The following is a 21,596-nucleotide window of genomic DNA, read 5'->3' as shown; positions in this document are numbered from 1 at the left end:
TGATGTTCCTATCTTCTTTTACTGCCTCATACTTAGCAAAAACAAATTTAGAAACTCTCCTTGTTTACAAAGGAGATGACAGTGCTAGTTGATTAAAAGGGGCGTAATTTGTTGCCCCACTTATCTCATTTTGTTGATTAGCTGCAACAGTCGGTGATGCCCAATTCACTTTTTAAATGAGTAAATTTGGCACATATGCATGATAGTTCCTCCTCTTCTTGTACCTTCATCAACAGACTCCAACTAACTGGCATTCTGCCACCGTGGAAAGCGAGTTGTTTTCACTTAATGTGCATCTTCTGTTTGCCATCTGTATCTGCCTTTATGTAGTGCCTGCTCCTGAAAAACTACTAGAAGTGCAGTTTACTCTCAAACATTTACTTAGATTGCTGGTAGCAGAGCTAAAAGCATAAAAGAGAATTTATCTCATTATCTTATTTAAATCTTTACTCCTATTAATCCTTACTGTGTCTGGTAAACAGTGGTTGATTCATTCTGGAACAACTTAGAGCCCATATACAGAAGGATGCCTCTGCCTTCAGTATATACCCTTCACTGTGATAAAAATGGCATGAATTGTTCTGTTCTCTGTGGTTCCAAGAATTTAAGTTACAGAAGTTACCTAAACAACCTTCAGTGTTTAAAACAATGAGTTCCTGCTTGTTGGCATAAGAATCTGATGTGAAATTAGAATCTGATGTGAATTTTTACTTTCTTTCATTTTTACTTTCAAATGAAAACTATACAGCAGTATTATATGTCATAATGATCATAATTCTCACCGATGACATTGACATTTTTTTTTTTGGGGGGGGGGGGGGGGTGGGAGAGGAGTAAGGAAACATTTTGAACAGCTAAAACCAATCAGAAAGAAAAAAAGTCAAAAAAAAATGTGTTTTGAGAAAACTCTGAAAATTTGGACTTGATGATTTTTGCGGGTCCCTTTCAATTCAAGGTATTTTATGATTCTGTGATTTAACAAAGCAAACTGAAACTTCACTTAGGCACAGTGGGTCCCTGCTGTGTAGTCACTAATAAAAAAGAACAGTCTTTTAAATGCAAATAACTTTAGGAATACAAATGATGCAACGTTTGTGATGAATTTGTAATCAATTTTTCACAGCATTTTACATTAAAGATCTTATTTTCCTTAAAGTACTGGCTTAAATAACAGAAGTTTTAACTGCCATGGCTTCTTGAAAAAACTGTGACATCGTTCAATGTTTATGACAAATGGGGAAAACAAGTGAGCACCAGACTTGTGTGTTTGATTAAACACTTATTTGAGATAAAACTTTTGTATAGATACAGCTTTCCTCCTCAGTCTCTCTTCTTGTCATCTTCTGATTGTATTGTCTAGTTTTCCACATTATTAATTCGAGGTTTCTCTCATTACTGATTGAACTACTTCTCTTGCCCTTGAGTTGTCTTTATGTTATCACTTATAAAACATCAATGTAGTGGCAAGTGCTGCAGATATGGTAAACTGACTGGGATTATAAAATAAGATCCAGTATAAAGGCTGTATTCTGCTGCAGATGCTATTGTCTAGGATTCACTGAGGAGTCCAATAATGCCTTATCTATAAAGAAACACAGATTGCTTGGTACCTGCATATGCTGCAGGATTACTGAGTCCAAGTGGGCTACCGGTTTTCTCTGTGGCAAAAAATAAAGGCTGGTGGTTATACTGTTGTGTCTGTTTCTTCTTTAGAATTTTGTCTTCCAGATTTATTGAGATTTTTGCTGGTATTCCAGTCTGATGGAACTGCCTGACTTTTTTTAACTATCATTGTGATTATTTTTCACCATAGAAAACATCTGAAAGCACCTTTCCTTCCGTAGCTTAACTTTAGAACAGCTTTCTATGAAATGTGAGCTAAAAGTGGAATAGGAAGAATGCCTGTAGACTGTGCCCCTTCTGTTGTTTCTGAATAGAAGGTTATCTTTTTCCAAAGGTCCCAGGTAGCTTTGTGTCTGCTCTGAGCACAAGAATAATCTTGCATACTATGCTATATTGCAGCCTTTAATTCCCTTGTCTGGATGGGGATTCACTCATGGGAGAGGTCATAAAGCTGCAATATGCTGATGTCTCAAAGAAAATGAATACTTTAATCTGCACTCTATTCTTTTTTCAGATGTAGCTTTATAATAGCGTATGAGAAAATCCATGTGCTTGCTAAGACGGTAGGTATGGGTTGCACTTCTCTCTCTGCCATGTCCATTGACTCTGCACTCTGCTGCACATGAGACTGCAGAATTGCCTGTGCTTTCAGATTAGATAGCCTCAGTGGGCCAGAAGGATTCTGTCCCGTATACATAGGCAGGCAGGCCTGAGTAAGCCAGGACTCTGTGTTTGCTGCTTGCAATTATGATTTTCAGTAAAGCCGTTATGGAACTTAGCGGGAAATTTTAATCTCAGTTTGATTTTCTGCCTGTTTGCATATACGCAGAAAAGGTACTTGCAGAATGGAAGCAACAGCAGTGAATTTACTCTAGAGCTGATATCCTCAGTACTTTAAAACACCGGAGGATTATACACAGAAATGGATTAAACAAAAGAGCTCCTTTCTACTGCCTGCTTCCGTCACCATGTACCTTCACTTTCAATAGAGCTTTTGTGAATAAAGTAGCTGAAGACAGGAATCAAGAGCACATGATATAAAGGTCCCTGTACATGATTGCAGCAGAATAAGAGAGACCTGCAGGGCATCTGAAAGCCCTGTCTCACTGTCTGTAGGCACCAAGTACTGCGATTGGGCTCAGAGTTACGTTGTATTAGCAGTTTCTTACTGATGTCAGTGGAACTAGAGGGCTAAATACTGTCAGGATTGTGCTAAAGCGTAATGTGTATTTTGAATGAAAAGACCTAATAAACCTGCGTTTTCTTACATTTGTTGTGAAGCTTCCCCCAGTTTGAAAGTTTGGCCTGATATCTGACACAGCGTGGTGATTTAGCTTCCAGTTTCAAGCCCAAGAAGAACACCAATGCACCATGATTTCTCTGACTTGTGGCAGATCCATGGCATTTGCTGGGCCAGATAGCAATCTGCCTGCAGAAAGACATCACCATAGCTGTAACAGGTAGACGTGTGGCCAGAAAGATGAAACAATGGGAGCATCTCACGTAGTCCACCAGAGACTGTAGAAAATCCATGAGAAAGGTGGGCTGAAGCAAAGCTTGGCCTGGAAATATAAGGAGAACGCATCTTCTGTAAAGTACTTATGTTCCAGCCAAAGCTGAAGGAGCAACTGAGGCACTGAGAAAGGGAGAAATGATCTGCATGTGAACTTATCAGCTTAGAGTTCTTTTTCAGTCAGCAGAGAGAAAAGTCACATGCTTACCAAGTGCTATTTTAGAGCCTTGCTTTTTTCTGACATAAATCAAAGCCTAAAAGTACTCGATTCTCTGCCAGCTACACAAAAGTTTAGACAGCTAGCTCAGATATAAACATTTTCAGATGAATCAACCGTGGAAGTCCTTCCAGGCTGTGGATCAGCCTTGGCTGAGCTGTTGATCCATTTCTATATTTGAGTATATTCACATAATAGCGCTTTTCTGTTCTTAAGTTGTTTTATAAACAGTAATTAAATTTAACAGTAATTAAAATTAAATATTTTTATCTGATGGTATTTAGGAATTTGGTATTGAATTGGTATATGAAAAGATTTTGCAGCCATGAAGCTGTCATGATAGGCTGAGAATCACCGAGCTTCCCCACCTGCAATTTTGTTGTGGAAAATCATGTTGTATTTTGAAAACCACTGCAGAAGACAAAGACTGGTGCAGCAGTTGGACCATTCTGAAATGAGTCTTCCAAACAGTGTGACAAAGGTGTTTTTTTGTGTACAGATGGGTTTTCCACATTGTTTGTTCTCACTTTTCAGTGTGGTCTATCTACAAAGTACATGCTTTTGGTTAGCACTGTATAACATGCACGGTAAACAATTTTTGCCTTTGTAGCAAGAGAACCTGTGATGATCAGTAAGCAATCCACTCCTTGAAGATCCACCATATACGTCTTTGAAATACATTAGAGGCTTCTTTTTATTTCATGAGACTGCAAAATGTATCAGGCCTCTACCTGGGCCAGATTTCGAGTAGACTGCTAAAAATCTGCTTAGAGAGATACTTGTGTGTGTTCTCAGTTCTCAGGGCACTGAAAGACATACATGTTTGTCTGTCATGGTGATGAGGCCTATTCCTGCCATCCACAGCTCAGGGTGCCAGCTGTACCCATGTTCCTGGAAGCAGCAAACAAAATCTCACAGTAGAAAGGGGATATATTGTGGTTTAACTGGCAGGTAGCTCAGCACCACACAATTATTCGCTCACTCCAACTTCCCGGTGGAATGGGAGAGAGAATCAGGAAAAAAACCAGCAAAGCACTTGGGTTGAGATAAAAACTATTCACTAGGACAGAAAAGGAAGAGAGAAGGAGAATAATAATAGTAATGATAACAATATAATACATATTTACAAAGCCAGTGATGCAAAAAACAACTCCTCACCTACCAATGCCCAGCCAATCCCTGAGCAGCAGACAAATCCCTGCAAGTTTTTTAATGTTTTTTTTTTGTCATTTATGTCATTTGGTATGGAATATCCCTTTGGCAAGTTTAGATCATCTGGCTTGATTCTGTCTCCTCTAGCCCCCTCGCTAGCAGGACAGAACAAGAAGTTGTAACATCCATGGTTTCATGCGGTCACTGTTCAGCAACAACTGAAACATCAGCATGTTGTCAATATTGTTTTTTTTTTTCCCCAAAGCCAAAACACAGCATCATACAGGCTCTGTGAGGGGAATATAAAAGCTTTGTCCCAGCTGAAACTAAGACAGGGAAGAACAATATGCTTGCTATTTCTCCTGACCCATGGAAATTATCCTGATCTCAGGCACAGTTATGCTGGTCCCAGGGGATTCTCCTTCAAAGGCGCTTGTGGCCCCTCCACTCAACAAACTCTTTCGTTCCTCAGCTACTTCTTCCTTTTTTTTGGTGTCACATACAATTAGCTTTTTTTTGTCACTACATTAACTGTACTACAGCTCATTCCTGCTCTGGAAAAACCCTCTGTGTCTAGCCTTGATTTTAAAGTTGTTTCATACTACATTTATGTAGTAGTTTGCAAATTCAAAACAATTTTCTACCAATCTCCTCTCAATTGACTTCTCTGCTGACAGAGGCACAAACTGTAGTTTCTCTTCACAGAATCACAGAATGGTCAGGTCGGAAAGGACCTCAAGGATCATGAATCTCCAACCCACCTGCCTCATGCAGGGCCACCAATCTCCACATTTAATACTAGACCAGGCTGCCCAGGGCCCCATCCAATCTGGCCTTGAACACCTCCAGGGATGGGGCATCCACAACCCCTCTGGGCAGCCTGTTCCAGCACCTCACTGTGCTCATAGTAAAGAACTTTTCCCTGACATCCAACCTAAATCTTCCCTCCCTCAACTTAAAACCATTTCTCCTTGTCCTGATGTTATCTACCCTTTCAAAGAGTTGGTTTCCCTCCTGTTTATAGGCTCTCTCTAGGTACTGAAAGTCTGTAATGAGGTCACCCCACAGCCTTCTTTTCTCCAGGCTTGTAATTGTTATCCTTTGGGATGCTCCTTTTCTCTTGATGGTCTTCTTATTCCTAAGTCTTGTAATGTTTTTTTCCTGCTGAATTTTCCTTTTGCCAAAACCGTCTTCTGTCTGCCGTATTTGACTTCATCACCCTGAAGAGCCTTTGGTGCCTTCGCTGGATCTCTGAGCTGTGAACAGTAGCACTGAAACTATTATTGCCTTCACTCCTTAATGGTCTTGAATCAGTCTCTTTCTCTACTGAGAAAGACTGGTACTGGCCTGTTAAATGCTACTGTGATAATAAAACTCATTGCAACATATTTTTTCTTAAGCTAATAGTAACAGTATTCTAGTTTGTGGTGTGAGCTAGCTGAATCCTTTGCTGATGCTTAATGTAATTATTGGACGATGGAAAATGTGCTAGCAGGCTTATATTTCTCTCAGAAAGACAATTATGAACCCTACAAGTGGTTTTTAAGTGGCGGAATGGTATTTTCCCCAAACTGAGTAACCAGTATAGTAATGTGATTAGCTCTTCATAAAGACTTTTGTCCACTCCACAGTTTAAAACTAAATGTAATATATTGCCTTTGAATATGTGTATTCAGTTCTTTTAAATCGCCATACAGATGTACCAGGGCTTTTTACAGCATTTTCTACCAACTGTGCAGCAATGCTATTTACACTACTATGCTTAGCAGTGTTTTCTCTGGTTCTCTTGGAAACGGTGAGGAAATGGTTACAAATATGTCTTGCTTAAGCAGTTTATCTTCCTAATGCAGCTGGAATTTTTATTTCACACTGACTGCGCTAGTACAACATCAGGAATTTCTTTTCTCGTCTGTTAAGAAGCTGAGCATAGCAATAAGTGAACTGGAGACAGTAACTAGCTATGTTTCTTGAATAGTATCCAGAACAGAGAGACTTTTTGTTTGCTTTCCTGCTTCTGTGAGCTTGATAGCACAGTACTGGAGCATTTAATATTATTTCCAGTGCCCTTTTACTCCAAACACCACCTACTTTACCTGCAGTTTAGAGATGAGGCACAGATGCATATGGGGCTATCCATGCTCTGAAACACAAATGCATGAACAGTGGGTTGCCATTACATTAAGACAGTCATTAGGGATACCCACAAGGGCTGGTGTACTGCAGCAGATGCCAGCCAGCTCTGTAAAGTGGTGGAAGGTGGTGGTGCGCCTTGGGACATCTCCACAGAAGCCACCTGAGCCACTCGCAAAGAGTTTACACGTTGTTCAGAGCAGAGCATGTAGGGCACTTGCTGACCTGGCAGCACAACCTGAGCTATAGTGGAGCTGTGCTGGGATGTGTGCTGTCTCTTACTAGTCCACGTACTGTTCATAATTCTGCTTCATGTTACAAACTCATACCCTAAGGAAATAAGTATACTTATCTTTTAGAAGTAACAGTAGTTTCTTCTAGGCACTGGATCCACTCTTAGTTATTGTTTGTTCATTGGTGAATGAGCAGCAAGTTCTTTTCTTTTGCCTGTAGTACAACTGGTAGTAGACCTTACAACTCTTCCGAGGTGTAACGCAAAAGGCACAGATGTAAACCAAGCCTAAAATAATGTTGATGAAAATTTTCTTGCTTGTATTTATTGTAGCTCAGAGCGTTGTAGATGAGTTCTTTGTCCTTTAATGGTGTGACTCATTTTGAGACTGTTTCTGTTAAAGTTCACAAATGTATTTGAGTATTTGTAGAGTGCTGCTGTGTGAGTAAGGCCGGCCAATTGTTTGCATATTTTCTGACCAGATGGTTCTGCTTTTCTTCTGCTTTTTTTTTAACCCCTTGCTTCGCTAGTACTTTTTAATTAGTGCCTTCTACTCACTACTCCACATAAATCTTTGTGGGTTGCACCAGTGAAATGCATCAATATGTGGTAATTTCAGGGTTTTGTTTTTGTTTGTTTTTTCTGTGCTAATTCTCACAGTATTCTCAAGAGGTAACCAAAAGCAATTGATCTTATTTTTTCAGGTTGGGATGTAATGCCCAACTTATTGAAACTGCATAATCCTGATGCCTGAATTACTCCCCTCACCATAGAGTATTTTTAAGCACCTAGAAGTTTCAATTATCTAATTTCTTTTTAAAAGTATTTAATTTCAGTAGAAGTTATGTTGAAACTTCCAGGTCAAGTGTTTGCTAACCTATCTCTTGTCAGGCTATTTAAAATCTGACTGAAATATTACTCCACATAAGTATTTTTCAAATTTTTACATTAGATGGCAATTCATCTCACCCAATTTCAGGAACCCCTATATTCATATCATCAGAGATAAATGTGCACTTTAAGAATGTGACTTCATCTGATCTCTATTCATGATGAAGTGCATGGTTCTTTCCAGTGACTGTGCATAAGGCAGGACAATTAGTTCAAACCGCTGTCTCCTCCACCATAAACACTTGCATTCATTTTACGAAGTCTAGCCCTAAGTGATTAATCAAAGATACGTAGGAAGTCTCATAGCTCAGAAGCCAGATCTCTCTAATACTCAAACTTCCAACTCGTGGACTTCACCAATTTATCCAGCACATTGTAGTTGCTGGCCTTGATCTCTTGAAAGCCTTTTTGACTTCTAGTTTTATTTCAGCTGAACCTCAAATGTCAAGACATGTATTAGGAAGAAAGAAAGAGAGAGAGACAGAAAGAAAGAAAAAGAAAATAAAGTAGAATACAGAGTTTGGGAAATGCTGAGAGAAGATCTTTGGCATACTAGGCATTCTCTTTAGAGAAATGTGTATTGAATTGAACAGGGACTGTACATTCTATTGCACTCCAGAGCTGTTTCTTTAGTTTTTCTTTTAATTTCATTTTTTTTTGTTTTGCAGTAGGTTTTGACCTGCACAGTGAAATTCCACTTGAAAGATAACTATTCAAATTCATGAGAGGTCTGTGAGAGAAATCCCAGCTTCTCTAAAAACTACTGTGCACTATTTAACTCTAGATGACTCTTGAGAAGGCGGGTAGCTGGCTTTATGCTTGAGTAATAAATACAAACTACAAACCTGGCACAACTTCCAGAGAATTTATTAAGTTCAGCATACTTCTCTAAAAGCTCAATGAATCTAATACATTATTAAAAAAAAAATAAATTAATTTGACTGTAGAGTGTGAAACAAACAGACCCATTTACAATGTTGCCTAGTTTAGATCTACCCAGACCACCACAAAAGCCAGAACTTGGGTTTTGTGCAAACCTTTTAAAATAGAAGATTTTCTTTTCTTTTTAAAAATCTTTAAAATTTAAAAACTGCTGGAGACAGGTTTGGGAGGAGGCTAATGAAAATATTCGTACATTTTATACTTTACTCTTTTTTTTTTTTTTTTTTTTTAATGAATATTTGTTCTTCAAGAACTGAACACAGGCCATTTAATTTCCTGTGCTAGATATTCAAATAGCCTATTACATCTTGACATAAATTACTCTCCTATGGCTTGAACCAGAGTAGAACCTCTGAAACAGTGGTGAAAAGCTGGAATCATTACTATCAGACATATCCTGTCCTAACTGTTCCCATATCAGAGTTTTAAATGTGCTTCCCTAATGAACCATGCTATTTTGGAGAGTTGTGTTGCCCGTAGTATTTGGATGTTAAATAGTTGTGATTTGGTTTTGTATTAGGTGGTAACCTACCAAATGGTAAGGCATTTTTGTAAAATGGTAACAAAATAAAGTCTGTACCTTGAGCAGGTGCTATAGACTAATAATGATTCTCTGGAAGAGATAACTTCTCTTTAGGATTACCATTATTTTCTCTTGCAACATTTTAATTCGTTTCTTCATTGACTTCAGTCCCTATAGCATGCAAGCCCATCAAATCTGAAGACTGGAAAATCTGCATATCAAAATTCCAGATATTTTTATTGGAAAATGAAGTTTGCCCCTTTTTTACAACTATAGATGTGTGACAGTTTTGATCCTGTGAAAGTGAGGAGATAAAGGAATAAAGATCAGAATCGTGTCCAACAAACTGCAAACCAATACTAATCTTCCATTAGTAACATATCTTAACTTCTATGTGATAGAATTGCATAAAATCATCTGTTGCTAAAAGTAGCTGACTCTGGAATGGCACCGTGTCCAGTTATTTCACACCAGTTCAGGAAGTCTTGGAAAGGAAAGGTATTGCATGTGATTGAAGCGCATTGTTCACGACAGAGGTGGTCTCTGAGTTTGAAGATGACATTAGCTTCTCTCCTTCAGAGACTGGGGGGAGAGTTGCTGAAGGGCTGTGGTATGGGCAGGAGGCTGTATGGCTGAAAAGAGCTACTCTCCTAGATGTCTTGTGCTTCCACGTGACTTTTTGTATCCTATTCCTAAGTCTATATTCTTGCACTTCCCAATCCTTCTCATGTATGAAACAGTGAGTCATTACTATTATGTCAGAAGAGTTCTCTGTGGTTGCTTCCTGGCAGCAACTGGGCATTACTGCATCTTTCTCTAAAATCTGTGTGAGGAAATCTTGTAAGTGAGCTTAGATCAGAGTTAGAGGGAGCAGCTGGCCTTCTGTTCTACCCCTGCTGCCTCCGGGAAATACCAAAGCAGATGCGTCTCAGCTATTTGCAGTCACAGGGCAAGGGCAGAGGCTCTTTTCCTGTGTCACAATGGAAAGGAGGTACTTGCATTTAAATCCTGGGTTACTTGTTTGTGCAAAATTTCTATTAAATTGGGGTGCAGGTGAGTGCTTAAATGAATAATGGAAAATAGCTCCAAATTGGTCTGTCTTGTATTAATTAGCACGGAGAATCACTCCCCATTCTTCTTCCATCATGTATTGCAGTTCATTGACGTTTCTCCCATCATCAGTACTGCTCAGCTACATGTTTCCTTGAAGCTGTCTCACTTTTGTCACAGGATGATGCTTTTTGTGCAAGCATAAATATTTACAGTAGTTTACAAAAGATTAAACCTCATCAAGTCAAGCATTTCTACTAATGCAGTGTTGGGACAAGTCAGCAGGGAGAAGGAGCCTGGGCTGCTGTGCACAGCTGTTGCAGACCAAACTGGAACGTTCATTTTTGACTCACTGATCAAAACCTTTTTGGAGATTGACACATGGATTGTTTATTTTTTTTTCCATAGTGAAGTTCTTTCCACTGAAATAGTTTCTTTATATTGTGCACAAAAGTCTGACTGTTGTCTGCAGCGTAAATATTTTGCCTCAGTTTTGTTGTTGTAATGCAAATTATTAGTGCAGATAAGTTATGCTTGCTGGACCAAGCAATTGAAAAATGCAGCTCAGAACATAAATATCTGGAGATCTGCCCACAGCACTTGTGCTCTGTTGGTTTAGTTCTCATTCTAATCATTGGTACCAGAGGAAAATTATCCCACATTCCATCATTAGGAATGATAGGGGAAAATCCAAGCAAGAATATTAAAACAGAACCATGTTTGTTTTTCTAGGAGGGTAAAAGAAACAAGCAGAAGTCATTCCAAAATTTATGCAGCTAAATAAGCCACGAGAATGTTGAACACATACAAGGAAATCCACGGCCTGGCACTGATAATCCTTGGATTCTTCTGCAGTCTTTACTCACAGCATTGGTTTCTAGGCAAGAGCAAAAAATCCTTAGCTGAACTACTTGGATAACTCTAGACAAATATCAGTGACAATTTTCTTGCTGCTGCTTATGTTGTGGAAATCTATACAAAGCCACTGAGCAGCTGAGGAATGAGCTAAGCATTGTAAGACTAGTTAGGGTACCTTTAGGTACCTTTACACCTTGGGTCCTGCTTGTTAATATTATACCTGCCTATCTAAATTCTAACCACTCTAACCACTAAGTTATCATCTCTTTGAGAACATGTTCCCTTTCACTAATTTAGATTGACATGATTCTTTATGTAGAATATTTGCATGCCATGCAGAAACTCAGTCAAGAGCATTTCTAAGACCAGTGCTTCATCTTGCGTATTTCCAATTAACTTTCACTCTTGCCTACTGTGTAGTTCCAGAAAATTATATTTCCTGAGTAGGTCTAGCAAGACTGTCTTCATGGTGATGCTTCAATGAAAATAGAAGTGCCTGGTGTTGATAGTCACTTAGTGCAAATGGTTAAGCTTGTGGTAGTATGGTTGCTCCATTGATTCTGAGTGGCAGTAAAGGCATTCAGCATCTTCTGATGTTGTGGGAAAATTGATAGTTTTCAGCCTTGGCTGTTTTACTGCTGGAGTCTTGTAAGTGGCTGAACTTAAAATACCTCAGCCCAGTGTCAGAGAGCCAGAAATATATTTCCTTAAAGGGACTGTGTCCGTGTTCAGTCTTAAATACTGGAAACTTTGCTTTTTGCTCCAGTGGGAGGTAGGGATTTGTCATACCAACTAAAAATACTAGCTGTCCCCTGGCAGCTCACAAGCAATGCCACTGTAGTGGTAATTGATGGACAAAGGAGCAGTCTGACACGTTTTTCTTTAGTGCTGCTTTGTTGCCCCTTCCTAGTGAGAAGACTGCTGGAAATCCACAGGAAATCCTGCCTTCCTAGATAAACATCCTGCTTCCTCCTAAAAACCCTTGGAGAAGGTAGCTTGACATGACCGTGGGCATTTCTGTGCCAGGCAAATTGAAGAAGAATAATCTTTCATAGGAAGTGGCTCAAGCCTCATTGTTTGAGGTACTCAGAGCTACAGTGGACAAAACCCAGTCAGCCTAATTAAGGGTCTGTGGTAGTCTGAGAAGGAGTGTTGGGCCAGATGACCTCCAGAAGTTTCTTCTAACCAACGTTTTTATGATTCTTTGAACCATATTCTTACAGCCTTTTTCCCTCTTTAAAATGAGTGCAGTGGTGAAACACTACCCAGCCTTGTATGTGGTCTTGTTGTTTTCGAAATACGTACGTTTTTTGAGATTGAATTAAATATGCATGTAATTAAAGTATTGTTCTTATTGTAAGTTATGAAATAATTATGCTATTCTCTGGGAAGGCTTGAATTCATCATCTTAATACTCCCAAGATATTCCTGTAACTTAACACACTGAAAGAACAGAGTTATTTTAAATTTAATAACACAATGGGAAATACGCTTATGGTTGTAGACCTGTGGCTTTGATGACTAATCTTAATGGATCAATCGAAACTCACTCATCCTTTAAACCTGCAAACGTAGCTGAAATGACTGAATGGTACAGGCTGAAATGCACCTCACAGAAATGAATGGATTTGATGTTCTCTTCAGGCAGTAGATTTCAATCACAAATTTTGAGTCTGAGATGTTAGATCAAAGTACAAGTAAATCTGAGGAAGATGGTGTGTATAAAACTGAGGTTGGTCTTTCTTTCTTCAGAGCTTTGCAGCCCAAATACATGGTAAATTTTATATCCGCCTCATACTTCACCTTGTTCTGAGGGATGGTCCTTGCTGTGCTGTGCTTCTGGACAAACAGGGATGGGCAAAATCCTGAAATGGTGACTGAGTGTGCTCAAGCTGTCCTGACTTGAGAAAGAAGTCATTCCGTATTTTCATTGTTTCATAGTTCTTAAGAGGTGTATGCACACAGATGCTGGCCTGTGGAAGCCACTCTTCTCAGAATCTGTTTATGGTCAGTGGAGAAAGAACTCCCAAGCATACAAGGTCTAGTGTACAGAGTAAAGGATGATAAATCAGGGCAGGAGCCTGACTATATGGGGAATAATTGTTTGTGAGTACAGTGGCTGGTGAGCCATGTAGCACAGATACTTTACCAAAGCTGTAGTATAGCTGAACAGGCTTATCTCAAAATAAGATTCTTAACAGTATGCATGCTTCTCAGCTGCAGGCAGTTCATGTAAAAATGCAGGTCCCTTGGTATGAAAGCTCACCACTTCAGGACTTGATGATGACTCTGATTGCTCCATGTGGGTAGTTCCATAAGAAACAGTGTTTTTGCAAGTTTATTCTAGTTTATTATTGTTACTTTCATATAGAAGAAAAATGAAATGATGTATGTATATATGGTTTTTTTTTAATCAGAAAGATACTCTATTCTCCACAATAATTAAAGCCAGAAAGACAAGAGGCTCTTGGCAGTTATGTACTGTTAGAAAAGTTTTAAATCTCTCTGTGAAAACTGGTTGTTGGTTTCAAGCATTTCATTTCATGCAAATCACTTAAACTAGAGAAATTAGGATCAGAAAAACTAGTTGCTGTCAGATGATGATTGTATTCTATGATTCTGGCAGCATACGCAAAGTACAGGAAGCTTTCCAAACCAAGAAGAGGATACAGTCCCTGTCCCAGAGCACATGAGTGTAAAGAGGAAGGGAGGAAAGAAGAGGGAAGAAACTGTAGCATGTAGTACAGTCAGGGTAATGCTAGCCATGCATCAGATGAGTTATTGTAGCTGCTAGAAAGTGACAGCAGTTTTCTTGGAGAAGAGATGAATGGAGTGAATGAATTAACATCTATTTTGTTTAGTAAATAAACATGTTTTGGCCAAATATGTTTACGAATGCATTTTCATTTTAGGTTATTATTTCTGTTTTTACTACACATAGTTTAAGAAGAGAGAAAAACTTTACACATATGTTATATATCAATGTCTCTTCTTGAGGAAAGAAAAAAAAAACAAAACAAGAATTACAGCAAAATTCAAACTAGAAGTAACGTTTCAAAGATTCTAATGAATTTTAGTAGATGCATGAATATTTAAACCTATTCCTAAATGAGCAATTCCCCTTGATCTGGGAAACTAAACAAAATAAATTTTATACTAAAAATCCATGCTTTACTTGTTGAGAAATTAGAACATCTATTTTTAATAGGAGAGCATCCTCAAATGTAGGTGTACAGAACACTTCAGAAATAAGAAGGCATATAAAAAATATCTTCCGTCACCACTGTGTCCTTGAAGAGAAGATATTTCTTTCAGGTTTCTCTTCAGCTCAGTGACTTTCTGGGTTGCTGCAAACTCAGTGTAATCCCTTTGGCTCTCCCATAACTCCGTCGCCCTCTTTTTAGAGGATCATGCCATAATAACAATACACAAGCAACTAAATCAAATATCTCTTGTTACAGCTAAAGAGAAAAGTCCTTGTACAGCTGTCTCTTATGTTTGCCATTCTTCTTCCTACCACCTTGCTTTCACATCTAAATCTTGAATTTGTTTTCTGTTTAGAAGGATTCTGGTAGTAATCTTCCATTCTTCAAGGTAAATTGGAAGATGTACTTTTAACAATGCCTTTCCTTTGTGGTCTACTCATAAGAATTGCTGCTTCAAACTTAAGTGATTTTCACTTTTTAAGATGAATTCGAAGTGATGCTTTGAGCAAGAATGAGAAAGTTTGTGGAAAGAAGTGTGCTGGATCCTCTGTACTACTGATGTGGGAACATGACACTATGTTAGCAAGGTCTGTGATGAGTACTGAGCTCTGTGGTATATCTCTGTTTCAGTTTGCTATACCTTTATTTAGACATAATCTTGAGATTGATAAACAGGAGGACGTCCTGATATCCCACCCATTACCCTGTCCTGCCTGCAAGAGGCACATGGTAAATATTTGCTTATATTTTCCAAATTTCGTATATGATTATAGCATTGCACAAGATGAGATTTTAATTAACAGTATGTTTCCTTAGAATAATGGTTCTGATTTGGCAATGATGTTTTTTGTTGTTTCCTTTACAGGAAGAAGGTATTGTGAAGGAAATAGACATCAGTCACCATGTGAAGGAAGGTTTTGAAAAAGCAGATCCTTCTCAATTTGAGCTGCTGAAAGTATTAGGACAAGGTTCATATGGAAAGGTAATTTTTAATGCCATCTAATCACGTAGATCAAGACTGAAAATGCTGTGTTCTTTCTCTGAGTTCATTTGCACTGATAACACTGCCTATACATATTGTATTGTAAAGGCAGATAAGCCTCTTCTGCCTTCATTTTAATAATCTGTCCGTCCTTTGCTGGAATTCTGTATATAGAACAGTTTAGAAAATAACGTTTCTGGCTCTGGATATAGTCTAAGGAACAGAAGTAAGCAGGGATAGTGAACAGCATTGTTTATAAAGTTATACTCCTTTCCCTCTTTCTAACCTATCCACTAGTTAAGTAAGCGTGCTACTGCTGCTCAGTTGTAGGAACACTGATAAGCTTAAAAGAAGTTTGCTTCCCAGTTTCTGCTGAGGGCAGACGTGGTCACAAGCATGTTTCAAAGCCCCCGTCTTTCACCCTGCTTGTTACCTCACATTGATTTTGTAAGAAAAGCTGCTTTCTTAGGCCTAGATGCTAAGCACTTAATTTTCATCGCAGTGTCTTTGTTTTGAATTTTGACACCTATAACCAAGCTGTTTTTCCTTGTATGTTTCACTGCCAAGTGACTATAAAGTGTATATGTATGCATTCTGTGTACCTAAAGCATGTGTATTAAAAAAAAATCGTCTAGATGTATGACAAGCTATTGAGAAACAACATTTTTATCTTAAGGCTTTTCTCAATCCCAGAGGCAATTCTTTTTGAAAAGGATGTGTCATTTGCAAATGAGAATAGGAAGAAAAAATTGAGAGAAAGAAGGGAGATTCATCAGTTCATCATTAAATTCTTTCCATGGTTTAACTAAATAAGCCTTTGAAACCTGTGGAGAGGTGAGCCTAGTTTACACCGAACATGGAAGTCCTTATCATTTTCAGTGCTTTTTAAATTTTAGTCTATTTCATAAATATTTCAGAGATGGATCATTCCAGCTAACTTGAAGCACTGATTCGTACCTAAAATCTATTGAGGTCCTAGCAAAAGCTGAGAACCATGACAATAAGCCACGATCCTCAGTTTTATTCATGAGGGGAAAAAAAAGCTATTTTGAATGTATTTAGTAGCTTTCTGAGTATTCCAGAATTATGCTGATAAATAAGGTTGTTAAAAGAGATGAGAGACATCAAAAAAATTAGCATTCACTACCAAGTTTTGATCTAGAGAACTGCTTAAGAGCACTGTAATGATATTTGGGTTTTGAATGTCTTAGATTGTACTGACGTATTTCATTATTAACTGTCAAATTTGGCATTCGAGCTTCAGGCACTGTATAATTGAAATGTCTAGCCTCTGCTACCACTTCCTAAAATGAGATCAGGTTTCTGTGACACATTCCCTTGATTTGCTGCAGGATCAGTATATGACTGCGGATATTAGACCTGTCTGGAGTTGTGTAATTGTAAGACACTTTAGTATCTTATGTGAAATTGGTCAGTAAATTCACAAAATCATCATAGACACAGAGGAACGAAGTCTGATTGGAAATTTTTATGCAGTCTGTAAATTTTCATCACTTCAGTATTTCAGCTGATAGCTCAAATCTGTAAGTCTCTGGGGATGCAGAGCTGTTTTTCAAGTTGTTCACCTGAGACCTACATCATTTCCTGCAGAATTAAAAAAAAAAGTCTTTGGTTTCAGAGGGAGTACACTCAACACTGATGAAAGTCACAGCACTTGCTTAGGTTTCTGGATTGGGATTTGGGTGTTGTACTCAGTACTCCAGCTAAAGGACTCTTGCTCATTCTATCAACACATTTGCTTATAACCTAGGGTGTTTTCATGCAAATCATACTAGAAAGTTGAAATTCTGCTCAGGAATATGCCCATACAATTCTGGTAAATTATTATTTTAAAGCTAATATAAAGAGATAATATAAATTTTGAGATTTAGCATTTTCTTTCTTTTTTATTTTTTTTTCTTCTTCAGAAATAAATCCATATCCATTTTTGCACAATAATAATAATGCTAAAAATCTAGCGTTTTGGCAAAAGTACTTTTAGATTTTTCTTCCCCTATAAAGCAATGCAAAAATTAAACCTTTGACTTGGACTTGGTGGAAAAATATCCTAATATTTCTCTTTCTATCTGAACTTCTAAATGAATTGACTTCCTGTTAATATTAATTATTGGAGCAGCTGAGATTAATTTATTATGAACGTTAATGAAAGCACTTCAGAAATTCTTACATGTTCCTGTTGCATTCCAGATTTCATATTTGTTTCTGCAGCTGTGAGTACCAGAGGTACTTGCACGTTCTTCAAACTAGGAAACAGGAGACAGGAATCAGCAACATCTGCCCAATCTCAGTGAGTTAGGAGAGCTTAGCTGTAGAGCTGTACATATCTCACATGCACAGGAAACATCTTGAGAATGAAAGCCTCACCAAAAATGTATCAGATCGTATAGCAGAAGTGTTGTAGCTGTGATGTTGTGCAGATGTAAGAGCTCTGGTTAAGGTGTTCAGAGAAAGAATTTACTTATTTTTCCTTCAGCTTCTCTGGATGGCTGTTAAAAGTTATCTTCTCCCACAAACCTTTTTCTCAGAGAGTGCTTGAGAAAATTGTAGGTTTTTTACAGTTTTTTGTTTTTTGTTTTTTGTTTTTTAAGAAGGAAGTGTATTTCAACTTGCAAATAATGTGCTAGAAATAGACTTCCTCCTTTCTTTTTTTGACTTTTCATGTTTTGGATGAAGGCAATTTGCAAGGCTGTGTGGTTCATGAATAAATGATGAATTAAAATAGTTGCCACAGATTTTTGCAATCCAAGTAGACGTTCTAGAGTAAAATAATTTCATTTAGACTTTAATTCATGTATTTATATGTATATGTTACGTATGTGAGCTTTGCAGTGCTTTTTTTGTATTTGGCTTTACTTCCACTTCTGTCCAGTAGTAAAGGTGCTGAAATAACAGTTGAGCCCCTGCTGTCATGTTGCTGACCTCTGCAAACAGTGTGTCCTGAGGATCAACTAAAATATTGTCTTATTTTCAAATATTAAAATACTGAGCATCCTATAAAGACTGAACTAAGTTATGGTTTTCTTTTCTGTTGTCCTCGTGTTCAGACTGACTCAGAGTCAGATAAGAATAGTCTCATGGAGTTAAACAAACAAACAAAAAAAACAACAACAAAAAATCAAAATTTTATCTACAATTTATTTTATCCCAATTAAAAATTTACACTGTCAAAAGTTGTAACATAGGACATTGTAACAAGGAAAGATGTCTTTATTATAATAACCTATCAAATTTTCCTACCTTTTCTTAAGTATGCCTGAGCAAACTTCCAGCTGTAAAAACTTTCTGCTTCCCTTACTTTTTACATTAGTCATCTTTCATGATTTATGACAGAAGCTACACCTTTTTTTCCTTCTTAATTTAATTGCTGAAAATAATTTTTTTAAAAAAATTCTGTATTCCTAAGCTCAAGCAAGACATCACCTTTTTCATGTAAAGCTGTTCGTAATGTGTAGAAATGTGCACACATTGTTTATGACTACTCACCATCTTTAACTGAATCTTGAAGGGCTATTAGCAATACTGAAAAGCTGTCAGAAAGTGAAGGCTTAAAACAGAAGCTTTCCAGAATTAGCTCAACCAATTGCAGGTGAAATATATAAAGTGCTTTCAGCCAGAAATTTTCATTGGAATTCCCGAAATTTAGTATATGTTTCCCTATCAAATGCTGCAAGGTTCATAACTAAAAGCTTGGTACCCATTTACACAAACTGTTCTTTTTACAGGTATTTCTAGTGAGGAAGATCAAAGGATCTGATGCAGGCCAGCTGTATGCCATGAAGGTACTTAAGAAAGCAACTCTGAAAGGTAAGATTTTGGACACTGGCTGCATTTCTGTGCTACTTCAACATCTGCTTTTCTTGTCATTTTTGCGTTACTGCTGTTTGATGATATGCAGGAGTTTATCACCATAGCGAATGTTCTATGGAAAAGGTACACAGAATATGTTACCTACGCAGTATGAGAGCATGAAAACAGAGCAATGGTGCTTCCTACCATCTTGCTTGCTTTATTTTCTTACTGTTACTTCCAGATCTTTACTGGGCATGCATTAAATTGTATCAGAATGACAGTATCTCTCTGCAGCTGAAGTAAACAGAAGCAAATACTTTTAAATAAGGACGTTGCTGAAGTAGAGCATAATTCTTACTGGGCAGGAAGGCCTTCCAGGGGGTGCTTCTCACTACATGCCTGAAAATTCATGGAAACTTATTTTCAAGTGTGATGAGTCATTCTGAGGTTCTTAAGACCTTACAGTTTCCTAACTTGTGACCAGTCAGTATGTGGCCTCCACTCGTCTCAGGCCAAATGACTGATTATTTAAGCTGGTCATCCTTTACTGGGGTCACTGGCTGCTGCAACCTTGCTATGACCACAAGGGAGTTTCTAGTAATGGGAGAGGTAGGTAGGACTGAATAATAAGTACATTAAGTTTCATCTCAACTGAAGCCCTTATTGTTTGTTCCTCCAGAGAGTTAGGAAGATCTATGCTTCTGCCTGTTTCCCTGACCTAGTACTATACTCTGCTTTTAACCCCCAAAAGCCTGTACATGTTGTTCTGAGTTTATTTTGTAAACTCAGGGCAGCTCTTTGACTTAATAAGACAGTAAGTGTTTGCACAGTGCAGAATTGTGCCTACGTGTTTATCCTTGAGTGAAAAGACCTAATTTTTAAATAGTTCCGATGACTTAAGAATCCAGATTTCTTTAGTGTGTATTGGTGTGGGGAACCAAAAGAAGAATGAAGCTACTGCTAATTGCCAGGAAATGTTTCAGCAGGTGGTGGCAGACAGATACAGCACCTTTCCTGAGTACTAGTCAAGATAGGAAAGTCAGAAACTTCCAAGGTCTTTTCCCCTGCCACAGCCTTTGCAAATGAATATAAACTTGAAGTGATGCCTGTGTACAAATATTTTTAATATGTAGATAGGAAAGTATTTTTTGTGGAAGAAGACTACAGTGTAGTCATTTCAATATTAGTGGACTTAATACATAAAAGGGTTGGCCTGTGTATTAAATATGTGTAATAGAGTGATCTCTGATGTCTCAACCAATAGAGAAACAGATGAACTCAACTCTTGGAAATTTCCTCTGTGGTGAAAGCTGTCTCCTACAGAGTACTGCATCTGAAAAAGGACTGCATGATCCTCTGATGTAAATGCATATCAGAGATTTCTTTTTGTATCTATGGAGAACTCACAACTTTTCACCTCATGTGTAAACTGGATTGTCTGTCTGTTTTCTGTGTAGATCTGGGGTTTGTTTAAGAGGAATCAGGTTTGAGTTGGGAGAGTTTCTTCTACAACCTCAAACACCTTATTGTTACTTAATATATGATAGCTACATCTGTAATCTTAAATTCCACTGGAAAAAAAAAATAGTCTATGTAATGGCAGTTTTTCAGGATGTCTTAAAACATAGATGGTGATTTCAAACTATTCAAAATTTAATCTGTGTTACACCAAGAATAATTGGCACGTCTATATGCTTTCCGTGTCTACAGTTCTTTATAACACAGAGCTGCTTCTGTTCTCCTCCATCAGCTTTTTACAGCATAATATTTATTAGTTTCTCAGGTGTGGGTGACAAGGTCCAAAAGTTGAAGTTGCTCTGTATTGAATTTCTCTCCCATTCAGACTACTTGCCTCTCTGACTGGTAACTCTAGGTTTGTCAGTAATCTCAGGATTGCTAGCACATTAGTAGGAGCTAATTTGTCCATACTAATTTTTATAAATAAGTTAAATTCAGCAACTATTTAACTCGAGGTGCAAAAATGAAGGCAAAACCCTGTTAGTACAGGGCAAGTGAGAAGAGCAAAAAAAAATGAAGATTGCTGTCAGTGAGCTTCCTTGTAAGTTCTGGCACAGAGATGATATTTCTGACAGCTTAATTTCATCTTTTAAGTGAGAGTGCTGAATTGCTGCTGCCTACCTACGCTCAAAAAGGCTGCGAGTCACTTCAATGTGAACTGTTTATTACCATGTCAAGTAATGGGAGCAAAGCCATAAGTACTTGTTAGCACTGCATTCAGTATTTACTGACCAAAGACATGCTATGAGATAAATTTCTGGATGGTTTTCCTTCCTAATCTGTTCTTCACAGTATAATGTGGAGTGAAAACTTCAAAGCTCTAGGAGCCAGTGCCATTAACATGGTCACACTGTCACAAGTACCTTAGCAGTTCTTTCCTTTTGCAAAGCAAATTTGTGAAACATAAAATGGAGAAATGAGAAGGGGAGGGGGGGGGGGGGGGGGGGGG

General features: G+C 38.0%; 1 protein-coding gene across 1 annotated transcript in view; it reads left to right on the top strand.

Moving 5' to 3' along the window:
* The window catches only part of LOC122192921 (ribosomal protein S6 kinase alpha-2), a 155,318-nt gene that overhangs the window by 48,041 nt on the left and 85,681 nt on the right, over positions 1 to 21,596 (top strand). Inside the window, exons 2-3 of the mRNA XM_042893617.1 lie at positions 15,203 to 15,319; positions 19,063 to 19,144. Coding sequence (XP_042749551.1) covers positions 15,203 to 15,319; positions 19,063 to 19,144 — 199 coding nt within the window. The remainder of the gene's footprint in view (positions 1 to 15,202; positions 15,320 to 19,062; positions 19,145 to 21,596) is intronic.

The sequence above is a fragment of the Lagopus leucura genome, unplaced genomic scaffold (assembly GCF_019238085.1).
Source record: "Lagopus leucura isolate 7727_CA_CO unplaced genomic scaffold, USGS_WTPT01 Super-Scaffold_73, whole genome shotgun sequence".
NCBI lineage: Eukaryota > Metazoa > Chordata > Aves > Galliformes > Phasianidae > Lagopus > Lagopus leucura.
This window is presented reverse-complemented; position numbering and strand designations above follow the sequence as displayed.